This window comes from Dromiciops gliroides, chromosome 2 (genome assembly GCF_019393635.1).
Source record: "Dromiciops gliroides isolate mDroGli1 chromosome 2, mDroGli1.pri, whole genome shotgun sequence".
Classification (NCBI taxonomy): domain Eukaryota; kingdom Metazoa; phylum Chordata; class Mammalia; order Microbiotheria; family Microbiotheriidae; genus Dromiciops; species Dromiciops gliroides.
In genome coordinates, this window is record NC_057862.1 from 662,355,626 (window position 1) to 662,374,603 (window position 18,978).

The window sequence follows — 18,978 nt, forward strand, 5'->3', positions numbered from 1 at the left end:
TCTCTTTCTTCACCTGGCTTCTATGCCCCCTCCTATATGCCTGATGCCATGGACATCTCAATCCCATGCATCTGATTCAGTCTGACTCAGTTTCCTCCAATATGTTCAGTGGCATGGACATATATTCCATCCACCTATTTTAAGCCTGGCATACTGCATGGGCAGTATATAGTGCTCAAGTGTGGGAATGCTCATATCCCATCATTTCTCTGTTCTTTTGTGGTAACCCCCATAATTATCTCAGGTGTCATGATAAATAACAGTGTTGGATTTGGCCTTGACATCTGTTACTAATTATATTAGATTTTTTAAATTTCTCATAATGGCATGAAGATAATTAGGCAAATGATGCAAAAAGTGATGAAATAAAGATAATAATTATTTTTAAAAATTAATATCACAGCAATTGTCTTCTCGATTACCCTCCATTATGGGGGACTATAGTAATATTAATTTTAAAGAATGTTTCAATTTTTGTTTTATTATATGTTTCACATGTAACAACTAAGATTCTGAATTCCCTTAGACATGTTTTTGAGAACTTTCATTGATTTGATTATTGACAAAGCTATTTTAAAGTTGTGTTAAGCTCAGTTTTGTAGGAAATTTTCCTGGCTGATTATCAGCATCCACATAGCAACCCCTGAAAAGACTTCCATTCCACGACTACACCTAGAGGACATCTGAGAAAAGACTTCCAGAGACTTTAACTGAACAGTTTTGTTTCTTTTTTTTTGTTTGCTTTTCCTTCTGTTATTATATACACCATCTGTTACATGTACTCTCTGCAGAGGCCCTCCCTTTGCAAGACCAATGTCAAAGCGTCGGTTCATGAGGACAAAAAATTGCCCCTCTAGACAAAACTTTCCTCTCTTCCTTTTCTATATTGTTATTAGCATGTTGTTAGTTAGCATAGGTTATTATAATCTGTTATATTTTACTGTTTCATCAAGGAAATGGCTGTTTCTTGAAGAAACAAAGTGGGGCCTGTAATGATTGGAATGACGCCACCTGCTGGAGACTTACTGTAGAAAAGCTCCACCATGAAGAGAAGGTCTTTGAGGGCAAGACCAGGAGTCTTTTCTTTGGCGTCAGGAAATGACATTTCTTTGTGGGAGGAAGAAGGGGGAGCCGGGCGCTCTGACTTGGGCTTTCTTTCCTGGGGACTCTGGTGGAGAGCAGAGCTAGGAATGCTCTTTCCCTTTAATAGATAGATGATTGTAGGCCTTTCTTTCTCTCTTTACCAAATTCTTATTCTCCTTAATAAATGCTTAAAAGTCTAACTCTTGCTAAAGTTTATAATTTATTGGCGGCCACTCATTAGATATTTTAGACAGTTTAGCTAGAATTTTAGCCTTTAACAGGAGGAGGAGAAGAGGGAGTGAGTAGAGATAGAATTTACTACCAGGCAGTCACACAGAAGAAATCCTCTGAAGGGGAGAGGCTTTTTTCTGTTTTTCTGTATGGTTCCCTCACCTCTGAGTTCAGACTTAAACCAGCAGAGCTTAAGTTATATGGAATCTCTGTGAATTTTCCCTTGTGCCTGCAGAGTAAGTCTAATTGCAAAATTTAGGTCCCATTTAATGGCCAAAAATCTTGAGATTCTAACTAATATTATGCCAGGCAGTGCTTCTAAGGTCCAATTAAGCCTAATTGTTCAATGTGCATCTCAAAGGAGAGGAATCCTTTAGTATCCTGTCTCCCTGCCCAGAAGAAATAGGGCTGTGTGAGCAGCCACCCAGATATTGTCCCTGCTTCTAGGGAAATATCAAGCACCAGTCCCACACTGGTCAGGGAATCCCCCTACTCTCTTGTGTGGACACAAGCCATGGTCCTTGCAAAGGAGACACCACCCCTTTGGCCCTATGAAGACCAGCCTCCCTTCCCTTGGGCGGCCACCCCATAAGGGGAGAGGGTTCAGAGCATGAGGGAGAAAATACACAAAAAGGATCTTACCTCAGGGTGTTGTGGCAAGAAGAAAGAGGAAGGGTTTTCCTGGTCAAGGAACCAGTTATATTACAGCTTAATGGGTTCTTGAAAACATTCCTCTTTCAAAGAATTACTCACCCACACAATACAATTAAAATTTAAGTAAAAGTTTTTATTATTTGGCACACAGAGGCATGGATGGGAGAAGAAGCCTAGACTTCAGCTCCTGGGGAGGTGCAGGGTTATGTCATATTCCTTAATCAGACAGTCATAAAAGTATGTCTGGGAGGAGAAGTTTAACTTCAACTCCCAAACAAAAGTAAAGATGACAATTTTATAGAGGTGGGGGGCGGGGAGCGGAGAAACCTAAGACTGAAAAGTTACAGCAGTTTTACAGTGACGATGTTAGCTATTTGGATATATGAATAATAAACATTCCACATTTCTAACTTGAGATTCCTGTCACTACTTGGTCCTAATCACACAGCAAACATGACCGGTTCCCAACTAAGCTCATGTTGTAAATTCAGGGAGCCCAGCTTTCTGGGTGGCTGCTTTATTACCTGCTTCATCAATTACTTTGCTTCTCTAAGGAAAGAGTCATCTCTACCTGACCCCAGCAAGGTAATCGATGGCATTTCTCCATGGTCATTGTGTCCCCCTCTGGGCCAGAGCATCCCTAACTGTGCCCAGGCCTATCAGCATACCACTAAAAGGACCTAAGATTGAATCCTATTAGCAAAATCTCCATGGTCTATCTGCAATCACTAGTTGCAATGGTGCTTTGGTGTGCTCAGGAACCCTTGGAAGAAGGTTGGCAATGGATGAAAGACAGACATTCACTTGTTTGGTGAAGACACATCTGTTATCAAAGGGATGATTGCAGCAAGATTTTAATCAGTTCCATGCAATTCAAAAGCATTTGGTGAGTACCTGCTGTAAACTCAACACCTAAGACTCTATTTTATCTTATCAGCCAAACTGGTCTAAACTTGACAATTTCCCTAGTGTTTGGTAATGGCTTGGGCATGTTCTTGGGAACCTGTACCCAGAAATGGCCTCAGAAACCCAGCAGGGGACTGAAAGAGCCTCCAAAATATCACAACCCCTGGTGGGGGTGGGGGGTGTCAAAGCCCCTTCTGAATTCCAATCATGTTTACCTCTTTAATGGGCCCCCAGATGTCTAATTAGAAGTCCTAGCCACTAAAGCAGGCTTTGGTTATATCAACCCTGAGGTTAAATGTACTTTTTGATTCTTTATTTTTCTCTGGGGTTTTTCTGTATGTCTTCTTTCACAACATGACTGAAGTGGTGAGAGGAAAACGACTCCTGCTCAGTAATTCTCTGGAACTACTCAGCAGTGATGATGAGTCAAAGGCTTATTTATCGTCATTCTCTGAGAATGGGCAACCCAGTGTGCAGCCAGTAGGTGCAAAGAGTGGGTTCTCATAGGCCCTGTGTTAACCCCTAGTCCCTAAGGTGAATGGACACTCCCCTTTTTCATCACTGGTCAGATTACTCAAAGGTTACAACTGTTTGGGACAATCTGCCTCAGTTTGCCCAAATAACTCGAGGAGAACACCAAGTCAAGGAGAGACAGATTTATTTCATTCTCACGAGAACGGCAAACTCAATGACAAATTTGAGTCTACAATGATAGGCCCAAACTTTTAAGTTTTTATACCAATTTTGAGAAGGGGGGAAACCTTCACATGCCCAGAGTGAGCTCACATTCTAACATCCAATCCTGTGTCACCCAGAGTGCGTGGTTAGCCCATGATCCATGTATGGAGACATGGAAATGAATGTTAAAGAAAAAGGGGAGGCAGGAATCACTCCCTTATCTAACTGCAATTGATTCATGACAGGAACTGGGGCTCTGACGTGTGATGGATTCCAGATAGGCTGAAGACACAACTTTTATTACAGGCCATAAAACTAAGATGTAGCTGACAAGTGGGGAGACTGAGCAGAAGTAAAGTAAATGATGCTAATTGCTAGAATTTGACAAGCAATAAAACTTACTGGGGGGCTGGATATCTTCCAGACCCCATCCTCAGTGTTTACAGAACTGACCAAAGTCCATTATCTCATCAATAAAACTTAAAGGAGACAGTGAGAATATAACAAGCAATTAACTCTTAGGCAAAGCAAGAGACTAACTATACTGTGGGTGTTTGTGGGGGGGCTGGGTTTCTTTCAGACTCCATCCTCAGAGTTTAATCTGACTCAAATCCATAATTATCCCATACACAACCTACAGGCAAAAGTTATCTAATTGGAACAGAGTATGCCAGCCCTAATTTCCATAATTACTCTTTGGATTCTTAGCCAATGGGGGAGGTGACACAGGAACATTTGCTCAATCTTCCCTTATATGGACACAGCCCAGGAGAGGACCCAATTGAGACCAGCTCAGGACTCTTTGAACCAGGTGATCTTGTTTGCTGGAGGGGAAGGAAATGGACTAAGACCTTTTTCCTCAAACAGGTCCAGAGGAGTATAATTTGAATGGTGACTGTTATATCCTTGTTGAGAGGAGACCATTACCTATTTCCTCACAAGCGGACATATATTTTTTCAGTATAACATATTGGATTGTTTGCATTCACAAGGAGAAAGAAGAAGGAAGAAGAAAATTTGGAACTCAAAATTAAAAAGAAACAACAGTTAAAATTGTTTTAAAATGGAATTGTAAAGAAGCTTACTCATGTATTCATACATTGTTGATCCACTGGAGAGAGGAGCATCTGGAAGCAGTTGGATCAAACAAAGGGATCTTGCAATGCCAAATGAGAGAAGTGATTAGACAGACTCTAGTCATTCACTTCTGTCTAATCTCCTTGTGTCTAATCTCCTTGTGTCTATTTTTGATGCAGTCCTACTCACCTCCATAGCCTCACATTGGGCATAGATTTGCCCAGATCCACATTTGTAGAAACATTCACAACCAGGATGCAGGGTGGATCATAGTAAAGGTCCTCACTTTTAGTGCATGTCTGGAATGGGAAAATGGGCACACGTATAGACATGTTGTTTTCTTCCATGATGCTCAGAACAATTACAGTGATCTCATCTAGTGACTGGCAAAACCCATTCACTCAGTACTGGGACTCTGTTAGGTTCTTCCCAGGGGTCCAAGCTAAGATTTTTCCAGTGTCAGCCAGCCCCTCCTCTCTGCCTCTTTGAATTCACACCTTCTCCAGCAGGGGGAAGCAGAGGACCAGGTGCATGAGCAGAGGCAGGTGAGGCTCCTCCAAGGCCTACAGGCTGTGAACTCCTGCCACCTCTGCCCCCTCCCCAGGGCTGGGAGCTCTCTCCTGGTTATGGGGGATCTAGGCCTGGGGCACAGAGAGAAGCCTCCCCTCATTCATCCACAACCAGCTCCAACCCTTCCCACATCAGACAGTAAACATGAGCTTGCCTTTGCTCTTGAGGTCACACACTGAGGACAGAGAGGAGGGAGGCCCCTCCCCCAGAGTCAGGCTCAGCCAGGGTGACTCAGGGTGGCTCACAGGGTCCTGAGAGGAGGCTCAGAGCAGACCTGGGGCTCTTTTGCATATGGAGCCCCAGGGGCCTGCAGGGAGCCCTGCTCAGGGTACAAAAGCTTCCTCCCTCCTTGCTGCCCCTCAGGGCTCTGACTGCTCTCTCTCTGCAGGTGTCTGAAGGCCAGGATGGTCTCCCCATGGCAGCTCCTCTGGCTGCTGGTGCTCTGGGCTCAGGGTAAGACCCAGCAGGGCAGGGAAGGGGTGAGGAGGGCACAGGCTTTCAGGGACTAAAGACCTGATGACCCCTGGATCCAGGGGGTGAGGAAGCTTAGGGACAACACAGGCAGATAGAGGCTGAGGAGCATGGCCAGGCCCCAGATTACAAACACTGTGAGATCTGTGGGAAAGGTGTTTTATGTCCCATATTGACAGGAAATACATCTACTTGTCAGTCATTTGAGATTTCAGTGGTTTCCATAAAAATGTCTTGTCTATATGCTTTGACTTAGACATTCACACATTTCTGTCTTCTTCTACTTTTATTGGTTTCCTAGATTCCCGAGGGGCCATTGTGCTGACCCAGTCTCCAGCCTCCTTGTCTGGGTCTCCAGGAGAGAGAGTCACCATCAGCTGCAAGGCCAGTCAGAGTGTAAGTGACTACCTTAATTGGTACCAGCAGAAACCTGGCCAAGCCCCCAGGCTCCTCATCTACGGGGCTAACACCCTAGAATCTGGAGTCCCTGCCCGCTTCAGTGGCAGTGGGTATGGGACAGATTTCACTCTCACCATCAGCAGCTTGGAGCCTGAGGATGCTGGAGATTATTACTGTCAGCAGGGTTATAAATGGCCTCCCACAGTGCTTCAGGCCTGAACAAAAACCTCCCCAGGCTGCTCAGGGGATTCAGCTCAGAGCAGCAGCTGCTTCCTCTCTGGTCCCCAGGCAGAGCAGCCCCTGCTCTCTGGGCAGGCTCACATCTCCCAGGGCTTCCCCTTTCTGGGCCCTCGGGTGCCCTCCTTCTTCACAAAGCCTTGTCTGTCACATGACTTAAGTGTCTGAGAGGGAAGAATAGAAAGAGGTGCTTGAGAAGTTGATGTCCACAGGTTGGGGTTAATCTCTCAGAAAACGTTCCCACTCTAAGAAGTGAACAATGCAGGGGCCGGGATGGGGGGCATAGTGCTGCCTTGATGGACTAGCCAGCGCCTATATATAAGACTGTAACCCTGGGGGCCAGATCACCATTATAAAAACAGCCCTTCCAGCCTGCACGTTGTTGCTCTGCCCGCTAGGGGCTGAGCCCATTCTCTCGAGAATGTGAATAAAGTTGTTTTTTTTTTTTTTCATTTTTAACATCCCAGTGCTATGTCTCAGAAAATTTTTAAATATGTTTTTCACACCTAGGAACTTTTTGATTACTTACTGAACAGTTTTAGAAATGAAGGAATCAAATGCACCCTTCTCAGTGTCTTGCAGCTATTAACCTTGTAGTATTAGAAGGGTAAAATCACAGCATAGAAAAGAAACCCCATTCTAATTTCCAAATTCAAACTCTGAGTAGTTCACAATGTAAAAGCGTCCTGCAGTCAGAATCTGACTGTATGAGGTGATTATGGATTTGAGTCAGATTAAACTCTGAGGATGAGGTCTGGAAGATACCCAGCCCAGCCCCGGTAGAGTTAGTATCTCTCTTTGCCTAAGAGTTTATTGCTTGTCAAATTCTTACTGTCTCCTTCAAGTTTTATTGCCAATTAACAGAATATTTACTTCTGCTCAGTCTCCCCACTTGTCAGCTACATCTTAGTTTTATGGCCTGTAATAAAAGTTGTGTCTTTGGCCTATCTGCAATCCATCCTATGTCAGAACCCCAGTCCCTGTTGAGTGGGTCAGGGAATTCGCCCACTGATTCAATACTCAGGACTCAAGAAGAAAGGACAAAGAATCACAAGGCTCAGCACAGGATGCGGCAATTAAGTTGAGACCAGATGTTAAGTGACATATTTCTTTTTCTCAGAGTAGAATCCCCTTGACCCTAGGGTCCCAACAATAGTGTATTCTTTTATCAAACTCTTGATTTCTTTTATTTCACCAACATAGCTGAAGATAAATTTTAAGCCTTTCATCCTTCTAAAATTAACATGACTACAAAACAATGCTGAAATACCTGAGTGACTCTTCCAGTTATTCAAGTTGAACATCTTTAAAGACAGGGGCCGGGAGAAGGGAGGGGAGGGGGGTGTTAGTGGGAACTGTGAGATCTGAAACATCTGATTCCTCTCAGTCACTCCTCCCTTCCTTCTTCCCTCGTTTTGACCTTGTTCCCCCTCCCCTTTTCCCCCTTGTTTCTGGAACTCCTATGCATGTCTCTGTATGTTGATCATGAGCTAAGCATACATACTGGGTGAGACAGGATTGGATGTTAGATTGTGAGCTCACCCTAGTGCACGTGGGGAATTCCCTTCCACCAAAATTATTACAAAAACTCAAGGTATGTATCAATTATTGCGGCTTAATCTCAGGATTGAGTTTGCCCATTCTTGTGAGAATGTAATAAATCTGTCTGTGCATGACTTCGTGTTCTCCTCAAGTTATTTGGGTAAACTGAGGCAGTTTGTCCCAAACATGACTTTCCCAGGCTGGCCAGAGCATGGGAGGCAAGAGGATCTTGGAATTAGATTTATCAGATGCAGAACACAATAAAACACACAAACAAACAAACACCTGTGTGACAGTACTCTCGATGTTTAGGTGAGTTTTTCCAGTGTAACTTACTAGAGCCCACTCTGGGTGTGAGAGGGGACAGGGATCAGGAGAAGAGGGAGTAAGGAGAAACAGAATTTACTACCAGCCAGTACCACAGAAGAAATCCTCTGAAGGGGAGAGGCCATTTTTCTGTTGTTCTGCATGGTTCCCTCAGCTCTGAGTTCAAACTAAAGCCAACAGAGCTAGTATATATGGGATCTCTGTGAAGTTTCCCTTGTGCCTGCAGAGCAAGTCCAATTGCAAACTTTAGGTCCCATTTAATGGCCAAAAGTCTTGAGATTCTAACTGATATGCCAGGCAGTGCTTGGAAGGTCAAATTAATCCTAACTGTTCCATTTGCATCTCAAATAAAAGGAATCCTTTAGCATCTTGTTGCCCTGCATAGGAGAAGTAGGGCTCTGTGAGCAGCTACCCAGATATTGTCCCTGCTTCCAGGGAAATATCAAACACCAGTCCCACATTGGTCAGGGCATCCCCCAACTCTCTTGTGTGGACACCAGGTGTGGTCCTTGCAAAGGAAACCCCACCCCTTTGGCCCTATGAAGACCAGCCTCCCTTCCCTTGGGCAGCCGCCCCACAAGGGGAGAAGGTTCAGGGCAAGGGGAAAGGGTTCAGAGCCTGAGGGAGAAAATACACAAAAAGGATCTTACCTTAGGGTGTTGTGGCAAGAAGAAAGAGGAAAGGTTTTCTTGGTCAGGGAATCAGTTATGTTACAGATAAATGGGTTCTTGAAAATGTCATGGGGATAATGGAGTACGGTGTTTGGGCTAGGGGTTGGGTCCTTAGGAATTCCTCTTTAAAGAATTACACCCTCTTGCACACAAAAGCAGTTAGAAGAAGATGGTAGTTTATTTAAGGGCAAGGGAAGGGAGGGGAAGGGAAACCATGAAAGAAATCCTTGGACTTCTCATGGGGAGAGGTATGGCACAAAGCATGTGGCTCTGAGGTACCAATCTCCTCAAGCAGGAGACTGGCAGGTAATTTTATAGAGGACTGATTGGGGGGAGGGTGACAATCTGACTGCTGAAAGTTCCTTTAGTGAGGGAGGACCATCCCACACTGGTAGTGACTGGAGGAATTGGGTGAGGGGTGGCTATGGATCTATCAAGCCATCTCTCTCTTCAGGACACAAAGGCAGCAGCCACACCCAAACTTATGTCCCCAGGAGTAAGGGAGAACAGAAGGAAGGGTGGAGGTCCGGAAGCTAGCTCAGTCCAATCTGGTTCCACTTATCTCTCTAGGCTTATCTGTCTTCTGGTTTAGTTTCTCCAGGAGAAGATTCCTTGATGTGCCCCAGAGAACTTCTGGGGTGCTCTGGGCCCACAACAAAAACATTCCTCTTTCAAGGAATTACTCACCGATACAGTCCAATTAAAATTTATGTAAAAGTTTTTATTATTTAGCACACAGAGGCATGGTTGGGAGAAGCCAAGACTTCAAGTCCTAGGACATGTTTATGGCGTGTTCCTTAATCAGTCATAAAGGTATGGCTGGGAGGAGAAGTCTAATTTCAACTCCCAGAACAAAAGGGAAGATGACAATGTTATAGAGGCGAGAAGGGGTGGGGGGAGAGACCTACGACTAAAAAGTTACAGAAGTTTGAAAATGATGATGTTAGCTATATGGACATATGAAATTCCACATTTCTAACTTGAGATTCCTGTCACTACTTGGCCCTAATCACACAGGAAACATGACCGGTTCCCAACGAAGCTCATGTTGTAAATTCAGGGAGCCCAGCTTTCTGGGTGGCTGCTTTATTATCTGTTTGAACAACCACTACCTGGTTATTCAACTACTTTGCTTCTCCAAGGAAAGAGTCATCTCTACCTGACCCCAGCAAGCTAATCAATGGCATTTCTCCATGGTCATAGCATCCCCCTCTGGGCCAGAGCATCCCTAACTGGACCCAGGACTATCAGGATAGTACTACAAGGACTTAAGAGTGAATCCTAGTGGGGTGGCTAGGTGGCGCAGTGGATAAAGCACCAGCCCTGGATTCAGGAGTTCCTGAGTTCAAATCCGGCTTCAGACACTTGACACTTACTAGCTGTGTGACCCTGGGCAAGTCTCTTAACCCCATTGCCCCGTTAAAAAAAAAAAAAAGAGTGAATCCTATTAGCAAAAGCTGCATGGTCTATCCACAGCCATTAGTTGCAATGGTGCTTTGGTGTGCTCAGGAATCCTTGGAAGAAGGGTGGCAATGGATGAAAGACAGACATTGATTTGTTTGGTGAAGACACATCTGTTATCAAAGGGATGATTGCAGCAACATTTTAATCAGTTCCCTGCAATTCAAAAGCATTTGTTGAGCACCTGCTGTATACTCAACACCTAAGACTGTTTTATCTTATCAACCAAACTGGTCTAAACTTGACAAATTCCCTAGTGTTTGGTAATGGCTTGGGCATGTTCTTGGGAACCTGTACCCAGAAATGGCCTCAGAAACCCATCAGGGGACTGAAAGAGCTTCCAAAATATCACAATCCCTGGTGGGCAGAGATCCCTCATGGGGGTGGGGGGGTGTCAAAGCCCCATCTGAATTCCAATCAGGTTTACCTCTTTAATGGGCCCCCAGATGTCTGATTAAAAAGAAGTCCTAGCCACTAAAGCAGGCCTTGGTTATATCAACCCTGAGTATAAATGTACTTTTTGATTCTTTATTTTTCTTTGGGGTTTTTCTGTATATGTCTTCTTTCACAACATGACTAAAGTGGTGAGAGGAAAACGACTCCTGCTCAATAATTCTCTGGAACTACTCAGCAGTGGTGATGCATCAAAAGCTCACTTACTGTCCTTCCCTCGAGAATGGGCAACCCAGTGTGCAGCTGGTAGATGCAAAGAATAGGGGCTCATAGGCCTTGTGTTAACCCCTAGTCCCTAAGGTGAATGGACCCTCTCCTTTTTCATCACTGGTCTGATTACTCAAGGGTTACAACTGTTTGGGACAAACTGCCTCAGTTTGCCCAAATAACTCGAGGAGACCACGAAGTCAAGTAGAGACAGATTCATTTCATTCTCACCAGATCGGGCAAACTTAATGACAAATTTGAGTCTGCAATGATAGGCCCAAACTTTTAGGTTTTTATAGTAATTTTGAGGAAGGGGGAAACCTTCACATGCACAGAGTGAGCTCATACTCTAACATCCAATCCTTTCTCACCCAGGGTGCGTGGTTAGCCCGTGATCCATATATGGAGACATGTATAGGAATGTCAAAGAAAAAGGGGAGGCAGGAATCACTCCCTTATCTGACTGCAACTGATTCATGACAGGGACTGGGGCTCTGACATGTGATGGATTCCAGATAGGCTGAAGAGACAACTTTTATTACAGGCCATAAAACTAAGATGTAGCTGACAAGTGGGGAGACTGAGCAGAAATAAATAATGCTAATTGATTGGTAGAACTTGACAAGCAATAAAACTTACTGGGGGGCTGGATATCTTCCAGACCCTGTTCTCAGAGTTTGCAGAACTAACCCAAGTCCATTATCTCATCAATAAAACTTAAAGGAGACAGTGAGAATTTAACAAGCAATTAACTTTTAGGCAAAGCAAGAGACTAACTATACTGCAGGGGTGAGGGGGGTGATGGGTATCTTTCAGACTCCATCCTTAGAGTTTAATCTGACTCAAATCCATAATTATCCCATACACAACCTACACACAAAAACTATCTAACTGGAACACAGTATGCCTAACCCTGATTTCCATAATTATTCTTTGGATTCTTAGCCAATGTGGGAGGTGACACAGGAACATTTCCTCAATCTTCCCTTACATGGACACAACCCAGGAGAGGACCTAATTGAGACCAGCTCAGGACTCCTTGAACCAGGTGATCTTGTTTGCTGGAGGGGAAGGAAATGGACTGAGACCTTTTTCCTCAGACAAGTCCAGAGGAGTGTAATTTGAAGGGTAACTGCTATATCCTTGTTGAGGGGAGACCTATTTCCTCTCAAGTGGAAATATATTTTGTCTGTATAACATATTAGATTGTTTGCATTCACAAGGAGAAAGAAGAAGAAGAAAGAAGAAAATTTGGAACTCAAAATCAAAAAGGAACAACAGTTAAAATTGTTTTAAAATGTAATTGTAAAGAAGCTTACTCATGTATTCATTCATTGTTGATCAACTGGAGAGAGGAGAATCTGCAGGCAGTGGCATCAAACAAAGGGATCTTGCAATCTCAAAGGAGAGAAGTGATTAGACAGAAGTGAATGACTCCAGTCTCCTTGTGTCTATTTTTGACACAGTCCCACTCACCTCTACAGCCTCACATTGGGCATAGATTTGCCCAGATCCCCATTTCTAGAAACAGTCACAAACAGGATACTGGGTTGATCATAGTAAAGGTCCTCACTTTTAGTGCATGTCTGGAATGGGAAAATGGGGACTCGTATAGACATGTTTTCTTCCCAATTACTGTAGTCTCATCTAGTGACTGACAAAACTCCCAAATGTCCAGGCTAAGCTCCTTCCAGTGTCAGCCTCCTCTCTGCCTCTTCTACTTCATACCTTGTCCAGCAGGGGGAAGGAGAGGACCAGGTGCATGAGCAGAGGCAGGTGAGGCATCTCCAGGGACTACAAGCTGTGAGGTTCTGCCATTTCTGCCCCCCCCCCCGACTGGGAGCTCTCTCCTGGTTATGGGGGATCTAGTCCTGGGGCACAGAGAGAAGCCTCCCCTCATTCACCCACAACCAGCTCCAACCTTTCCCATGTCAGACACTAAACAGGAGTTTGCCTTTGCTCCTGAGGTCACACACTGAGGACAGAGAGGAGGGAGACCCCTCCCCCAGAGTCAGGCTCAGCCAGGGAGACTCAGGGTGGCTCACAGGGTCCTGAGAGGAGGCTCAGAGCAGACCTGGGGCTCTTTTGCATATGGAGCCCCAGGGGCCTGCAGGGAGCCCTGCTCAGGGTAGAAAAGCTTCCTCCCTCCTTGCTGCCCCCTCAGGGCTCTGAGTGCTCTGTCTGCGGGTGTCTGAAGGCCAGGATGGTCTCCCCATGGCAGCTCCTCTGGCTGCTGGTGCTCTGGGCTCAGGGTAAGACCCAGCAGGGCAGGGAAGGGGTGAGGAGGGCACAGGTTTTCAGGGATTAAATACCTGATGACCCCTGGATCCAGGGGGTGAGGAAGCTTAGGGACAACACAGGTAGATGGGGCTGAGGAGCATGGACAGGCCTGAGACTATAAACATTGTGAGGTCTGTGGGAACGATGGTTTATGTCCCATGTTGATTGTAAATACAAGTACTTGTCAGTCATTTGGGGATTTCAGGGTCTCCACAGAATTGTCTTGTTCCTACACTTTGACTTGGACATTCACACATTTCTGTCTTCCCCTTATTTTGTTGATTTCCTAGATTCCCGAGGAGCCATTGTGCTGACCCAGTCTCCAGCCTCCTTGTCTGGGTCTCCAGGAGAGAGAGTCACCCTCAGCTGCAAGGCCAGTGAGAGTGTATATAGCTACCTTCATTGGTACCAGCAGAAACCAGGCCAAGCCCCCAGGCTCCTCATCTATGGGGCTAACAGCCTGGCATCTGGAGTGCCTGCCCGCTTCAGTGGCAGTGGGTCTGGGACAGATTACACTCTCACCATCAGCAGCTTGGAGCCCGAGGATGCTGGAGATTATTACTGTCAGCATGGTTATATCCCTCTCCCACAGTGCTTCAGGCCTGAACAAGAACCTCCCCAGGCTGCTCAGGGGATTCAGCTCAGAGCAGCAGCTGGTTCCTCTCTGGTCCCCAGGCAGAGCAGCCCCTGCTCTCTGGGCAGCCTCACACCTCCCAGGGCTTCCCCTTTCTGGTCCCTCAGGTCCCCTCCTTTCTCACAAAGCCTTGTCTATCACATACCCTGTCCCCAAGGCAGAGGGGAGGCAGCACAGCCCCCTGGGAAACCAGGGAGAAAATCAATAGAGGGGAAATACTGACATTTCAAGTCCATTTGATAGCTTTGCCTCCACCTCAAGTGTTTCTCTTGTTGGGAGCATAAGTTCACGTTGAGGGGCCTTTGCTCAAGTTCTTTGTAGCCATCATTTGTTTGTTTGTTTCCATGTTTGTTTCCATGTTTGTTTCTGTGGTTCAGTTGCATCTGACCCTTCATGACCACATTTGGGTTTCCTTAGCAAATGTCCTGGAGTGTTTGTCCATTTCCTTATGCAGCTGGTTTTACAAATGAGGAAACTGAAGCAAATAGCAGTAAGTGACATGACCAGGGTCCCATAGCTAGTAAATGTCCAAGGTCAGATTTGAACTCAGGATCATGAGTCTTTTTGAATCCAGGTCCAAAGACACTGGGTCCATCAGACAGCGCTGAGTGGGAGCAGGGAGTTCTGTAACTCCCCCCTTGGAGAAGATGACCACCAAGTGCAAGGGCCAGCCTAGCTCCTGGTCAGACTTGGCTGAAGTCATGGACCTGGAGGAAATCATTTGCACAGTGCAGAGCTGAGGCAGAACGTCAAATTCCCCTTCCTGCAAAGTTCTTTGTGTTGTGATGTTTCATCCCACTACCTGAGGAGAGGGACCAGTGCATGTGTCACTGCTTCTCCTTGTTCAAGCCCCTTGTCAAAGGATACTTGAAAATCTTTCATGGAAATCTTTTATGATTTTCATAAATCTCTGATATGAAGGGAACCAGTAGTTGCTTTGGACCTGATTGGCATGTGACCTTGATTACCTTTGCATTTTCCCTTTCAGGAAGACCCAAGACTTGAGTACAGCCTAAGTTTTAAGTGGTTTAACCTGGGGCCCTTGGGTGTGTGTGTGTGTGTGTGTGTGTGTGTGTGTGTGTGTGTGTGTGTGTGTACGTGTCTGTGTCTGTGTGTGAAGAACCAGAGACTTGAAGAAGAGCCCTCTGCTTCTATTAAGCAGCCTGGCTCTCATGGGACTGAACCTGTGGCCAGGGCTGGGATTGAACTTTGTTCTAGAGAGGGGTAAAGCCCACCTGGCTTCTCTGTCCCAATAGCAGGAGATGTTGTTCGACAAGGATACTCATGACCATGCAGATGTTTAAGGGCTTCCTCATAGATGGCTGTAGATGGACCATCCAACAGCCCTGTTGGTATAGTCACTCTCATCACAGCAGCCAATCAGTCAATCATCAGTCAGTCAATCACTATTTATTAAGGACTCCTATAGATCAGTCACTGTGCTCAGGGCTAGGGTTACAAAGAATAGTAAAAAAGAGTTTTTGCCCCCATGGAGTTCACAGCCTATTTGGAGAGAAAAGAGGCAAACATCTATGTAAAGACAAACTATATTCATGAGAAATTGGCCATAATCATCAGAGGGCTTAGAAAAGGCTTCTTGTAGGTGGTGGGGTTTTAGCTGAGCCTTGGAAGAAGCCAGGGAAGCCACGAGGTATAGATGAGGAGAGAGATTGTTCTGTGCAGTGTGGGAGAGCCAGAGACAGTGCCCAGAGTTGGGAAAGAGTGTGTCTTTTTGGAAGAAAAGCAAGAAAGCCAGTGTTTGAATATTGTAAACCCCATGGCCTTGGTACAGTCAGTGTGGAGAGAGAATGGAAGTAATGTCTACCACCTGTGGGTCATGTCAATCAATGGACAAGCCCATTAGCTTGCAGCTGTGTGTGTGGACTGTCTCTTCTGGTTCGACAGAGGGCTTCTGGTGGAACTGAGGGGACTCTTGCTCTTAGATAGCTAGGTGAAGGTGTTTTTTCCTCTCTCTCTCTCTCTTTGCTAACCCCTAATATACTTAAATAAATGCTTACTGCCCAAAGACTGGTGCTAAAGCTTCTAATTTAAGGTGACCACTCATTAGATTTTTAAACATCACAGAATTTTTAAGCTTCACAAAAGCCAAAGGCTGTTCCTAGGCAGTGCGGTTCAATGGTTAGAGACTTTTTAAAAACCCTATCTTTCTTTGAAACTTTTACACATTACAAATAATTCCTGATTTTAAACTATTCTACTACAAAAGATTGCGACAGATCAAAATCTTAGGCACTAGATGGTTATAAGATGGCTCTCCTCCTCCCCCCAGAAGCCCTCTGTCGAACCAGAAGAGACAGTCCACACACACAGCTCCAAGCTAATGGGCTTGGTATACTTAGAGAATCCTAGAGAATCTACTCAAAAATTACTTGAAACAATTAGCAACTTTAGCAAAGTAGCAGGATATAAAATAAATCCGCACAAATCATCAGCGTTTGTATACATGACCAACAAAGTCCAGCAGCAAGAGATAGAAAGATAAATTCCATTTAAAGTAATGGTAGATTATATAAAATACTTGGGAGTCTACTTGCCAAGACAAATCCAGGAACTCTATGAATACAACTACCAAACACTCTTCACACAAATCAAATCAGATCTAAATAATTGGAAAGATATCAATTGCTCATGGATAGGCAGAGCTAATATAGTAAAAATGACAATACTGCCCACATTAATTTACTTATTCAGTGCCATACCAATCAGACTACCTAAAAATTGTTTTATAGAGCTAGAAAAAAATAATAACAAAATTCATCTGGAAAAAAAATGATCAAGAATATCCAGGGAAATAATGAAAAAAATTCACAGGAAGGTGGATTAGCAGTACCAAACCTGGAGCTTTACTATAAAGCAGCAGTCATCAAAACTATCTGGTACTATTCAGTGAGCAATTGTGAATGACAACTCCTCTCAGCAGTGCAATGATCCAAGACAATCCCAAGGAACTAATGAGGAAGCTTACTATGCACCCCTATAGAAAGAACTGATGAAAAAAACTTGTGGATTGTATATATATATAACCTGATTGCAATCTTGTGGAGGGGGGAGGAAAGGGAGGGAGGGAGGGAGAAAAATTTGGAACTCTAAATCTTATGAAAATGAATGTTGAAAACTACCCTTACATGTAAATGGAAAATAAAATGTTTGTTGCTAAAGAAAAAAAATATTTAAAAAAACCTATCTGGTACTGGCTAAGAAATAGAGTGGAGGATCAATGGAATAGGCTAGGCACAGGAAACATAGTAGTAAATGACACTAGTAATGTAGTGTTTGATAAACTCCAGCTTCTGGGATAGGAACTCAGTATTTGACAAAACCTGCTGGGAAAACTAGAAGATAGTATGGCAGAAATTAGGCATAGACCAACACCTGACACCTTATACTAAAATAAGGTCAAAATGGATACATGATTTAGACATAAGAGGTGATATACCATAGGTAAATTAGGAGAGAAAGGAATAGTCTACCTTTCAGAGCTTTGGAAAGGAAAACAGTTTATGACCAAATAAGAGATAGAGAATATTATAAAATGCAAAATGGATGATTTTGATTACATTAAATTAAAAAGTTTCTGTACAAACAGAAGCAATGCATCCAAAATTAGAAGGGCGGCATAAAGCTGGGAAACAATTTTTATGGCCAGTACTTCTGATAAAGGCCTCATTTCTTTTTTTTTCTTTTTTTTTTAGTGAGGCAATTGGGGTTAAGTGACTTGCCCAGGGTCACACAGCTATTAAGTGCTAAGTGTCTGAGGCCAGATTTGAATGCAGGTACTCCTGACTCCAGGGCCAGTTCTCTATGCACTGTGCCACCTAGCTGCCCCAAAGGCCTCATTTCTAAAATATATAGGGAACTAAATCAAATTTATAAAAATCCAAGTCATTCCCCAATTGAGAAATGGTCAAAGGATATGAACAGGCAGTTTTCTGATGAAGAAATCAAAGCTATCTATTTCCATAATGAAAAAATGCTCTAAATCACTAATGATTAGAGAGATGCAAATTAAAACAACTCTGAGGTACCACCTGACACCTATCAGATTGGTTAAAATGACAAAAAAGAAAAATAATAAATGTTGGAGAACCTGTGGAAAAATTGGAACACTAATGCATTGTTGGTGCAGTGTGAACTGATCCAACCATTCTGAACAATTTGGAATTATGCCCAAAGGGCTATAAAGATGTGCATACCCTTTGACCCAGCAATACCACTTTGGGGTCTTTTTCCCAAAGAAATCATGGAAAGGGGAAAGGGACCCACATGTACAAAAATATTTATAGCTGCTCTTTACATGGTGGCAAGTAATTGGAAGTTGAGGGGGTGCCCATCCATTGGGGAATGGCTGGACAAGTTGTGGTATATGAATACAATGGAATACTATTGTGCTGTAAGAAATGATGAGCAGGAGGAGTTCAGAGAAACCTGGAGGGTCTTGCATGAGCTGATGATGAGTGAGATGAGCAGAGCCAGAAGAACATTGTACACAGTGTCATCAACACTGTGTGTTGATCTACTGTGATGGACTATATTCTTCTCACCAATGCAATGGTACAGAAGAGTTCCAGGGAACTCATGATAGAAGAGGATCTCCAAATGCAGGGGGGAAAAAAAAAAAGAACTGTGGAGTATAGATGCCGAATGAACCATATTTTTTCTTTTGTTTCTGGTGTTGTTTTTCTTTTTTGAGGTTTTTCATCATTGCTCTGATTTTTCTCTTATAACATGACTAATGCAGAAATATGTTTAATGTTATTATGTGTATGTGTGTGTGTGTGTGTGTGTGTGTGTATATATATATATATATATATATATATATATGAACCTATATCAGATTACCTGCTGTATAGGGAAGGGGGGAGGGAGAAAAATCTGAAATTGGAAAGCTTGTATAAACAAAAGTTGAGAACTATCTTTACACGTAACAGAAAAAAATACTTTAGGAAAAAAAAAAACACATGGAGAGAAGGCTCCTTGGGAAGGCGGAAGCGGCTCCACAGGAGAAGCCAGTTGGGCCCTGCCTTCCCAGGCACTGCCCTTCCCACCCCTAATGAATCCACCTCATTCGCCCCCAGC

General features: G+C 44.1%; 2 gene segments (V, D, J or C); both read left to right on the forward strand.

Annotated features, from left to right (window-relative positions):
• Positions 1-5,574: 5,574 nt before the first annotated feature.
• LOC122739569 lies at positions 5,575-6,288 on the forward strand. The segment is given in 2 exon segments: positions 5,575-5,652; positions 5,972-6,288. Coding segments are annotated over 2 exon segments (366 nt in total).
• A 6,871-nt stretch (positions 6,289-13,159) lies between these two features.
• On the forward strand, positions 13,160-15,185 carry LOC122739570. The segment is given in 3 exon segments: positions 13,160-13,219; positions 13,538-13,914; positions 15,138-15,185. Coding segments are annotated over 3 exon segments (474 nt in total).
• Positions 15,186-18,978: the final 3,793 nt, after the last annotated feature.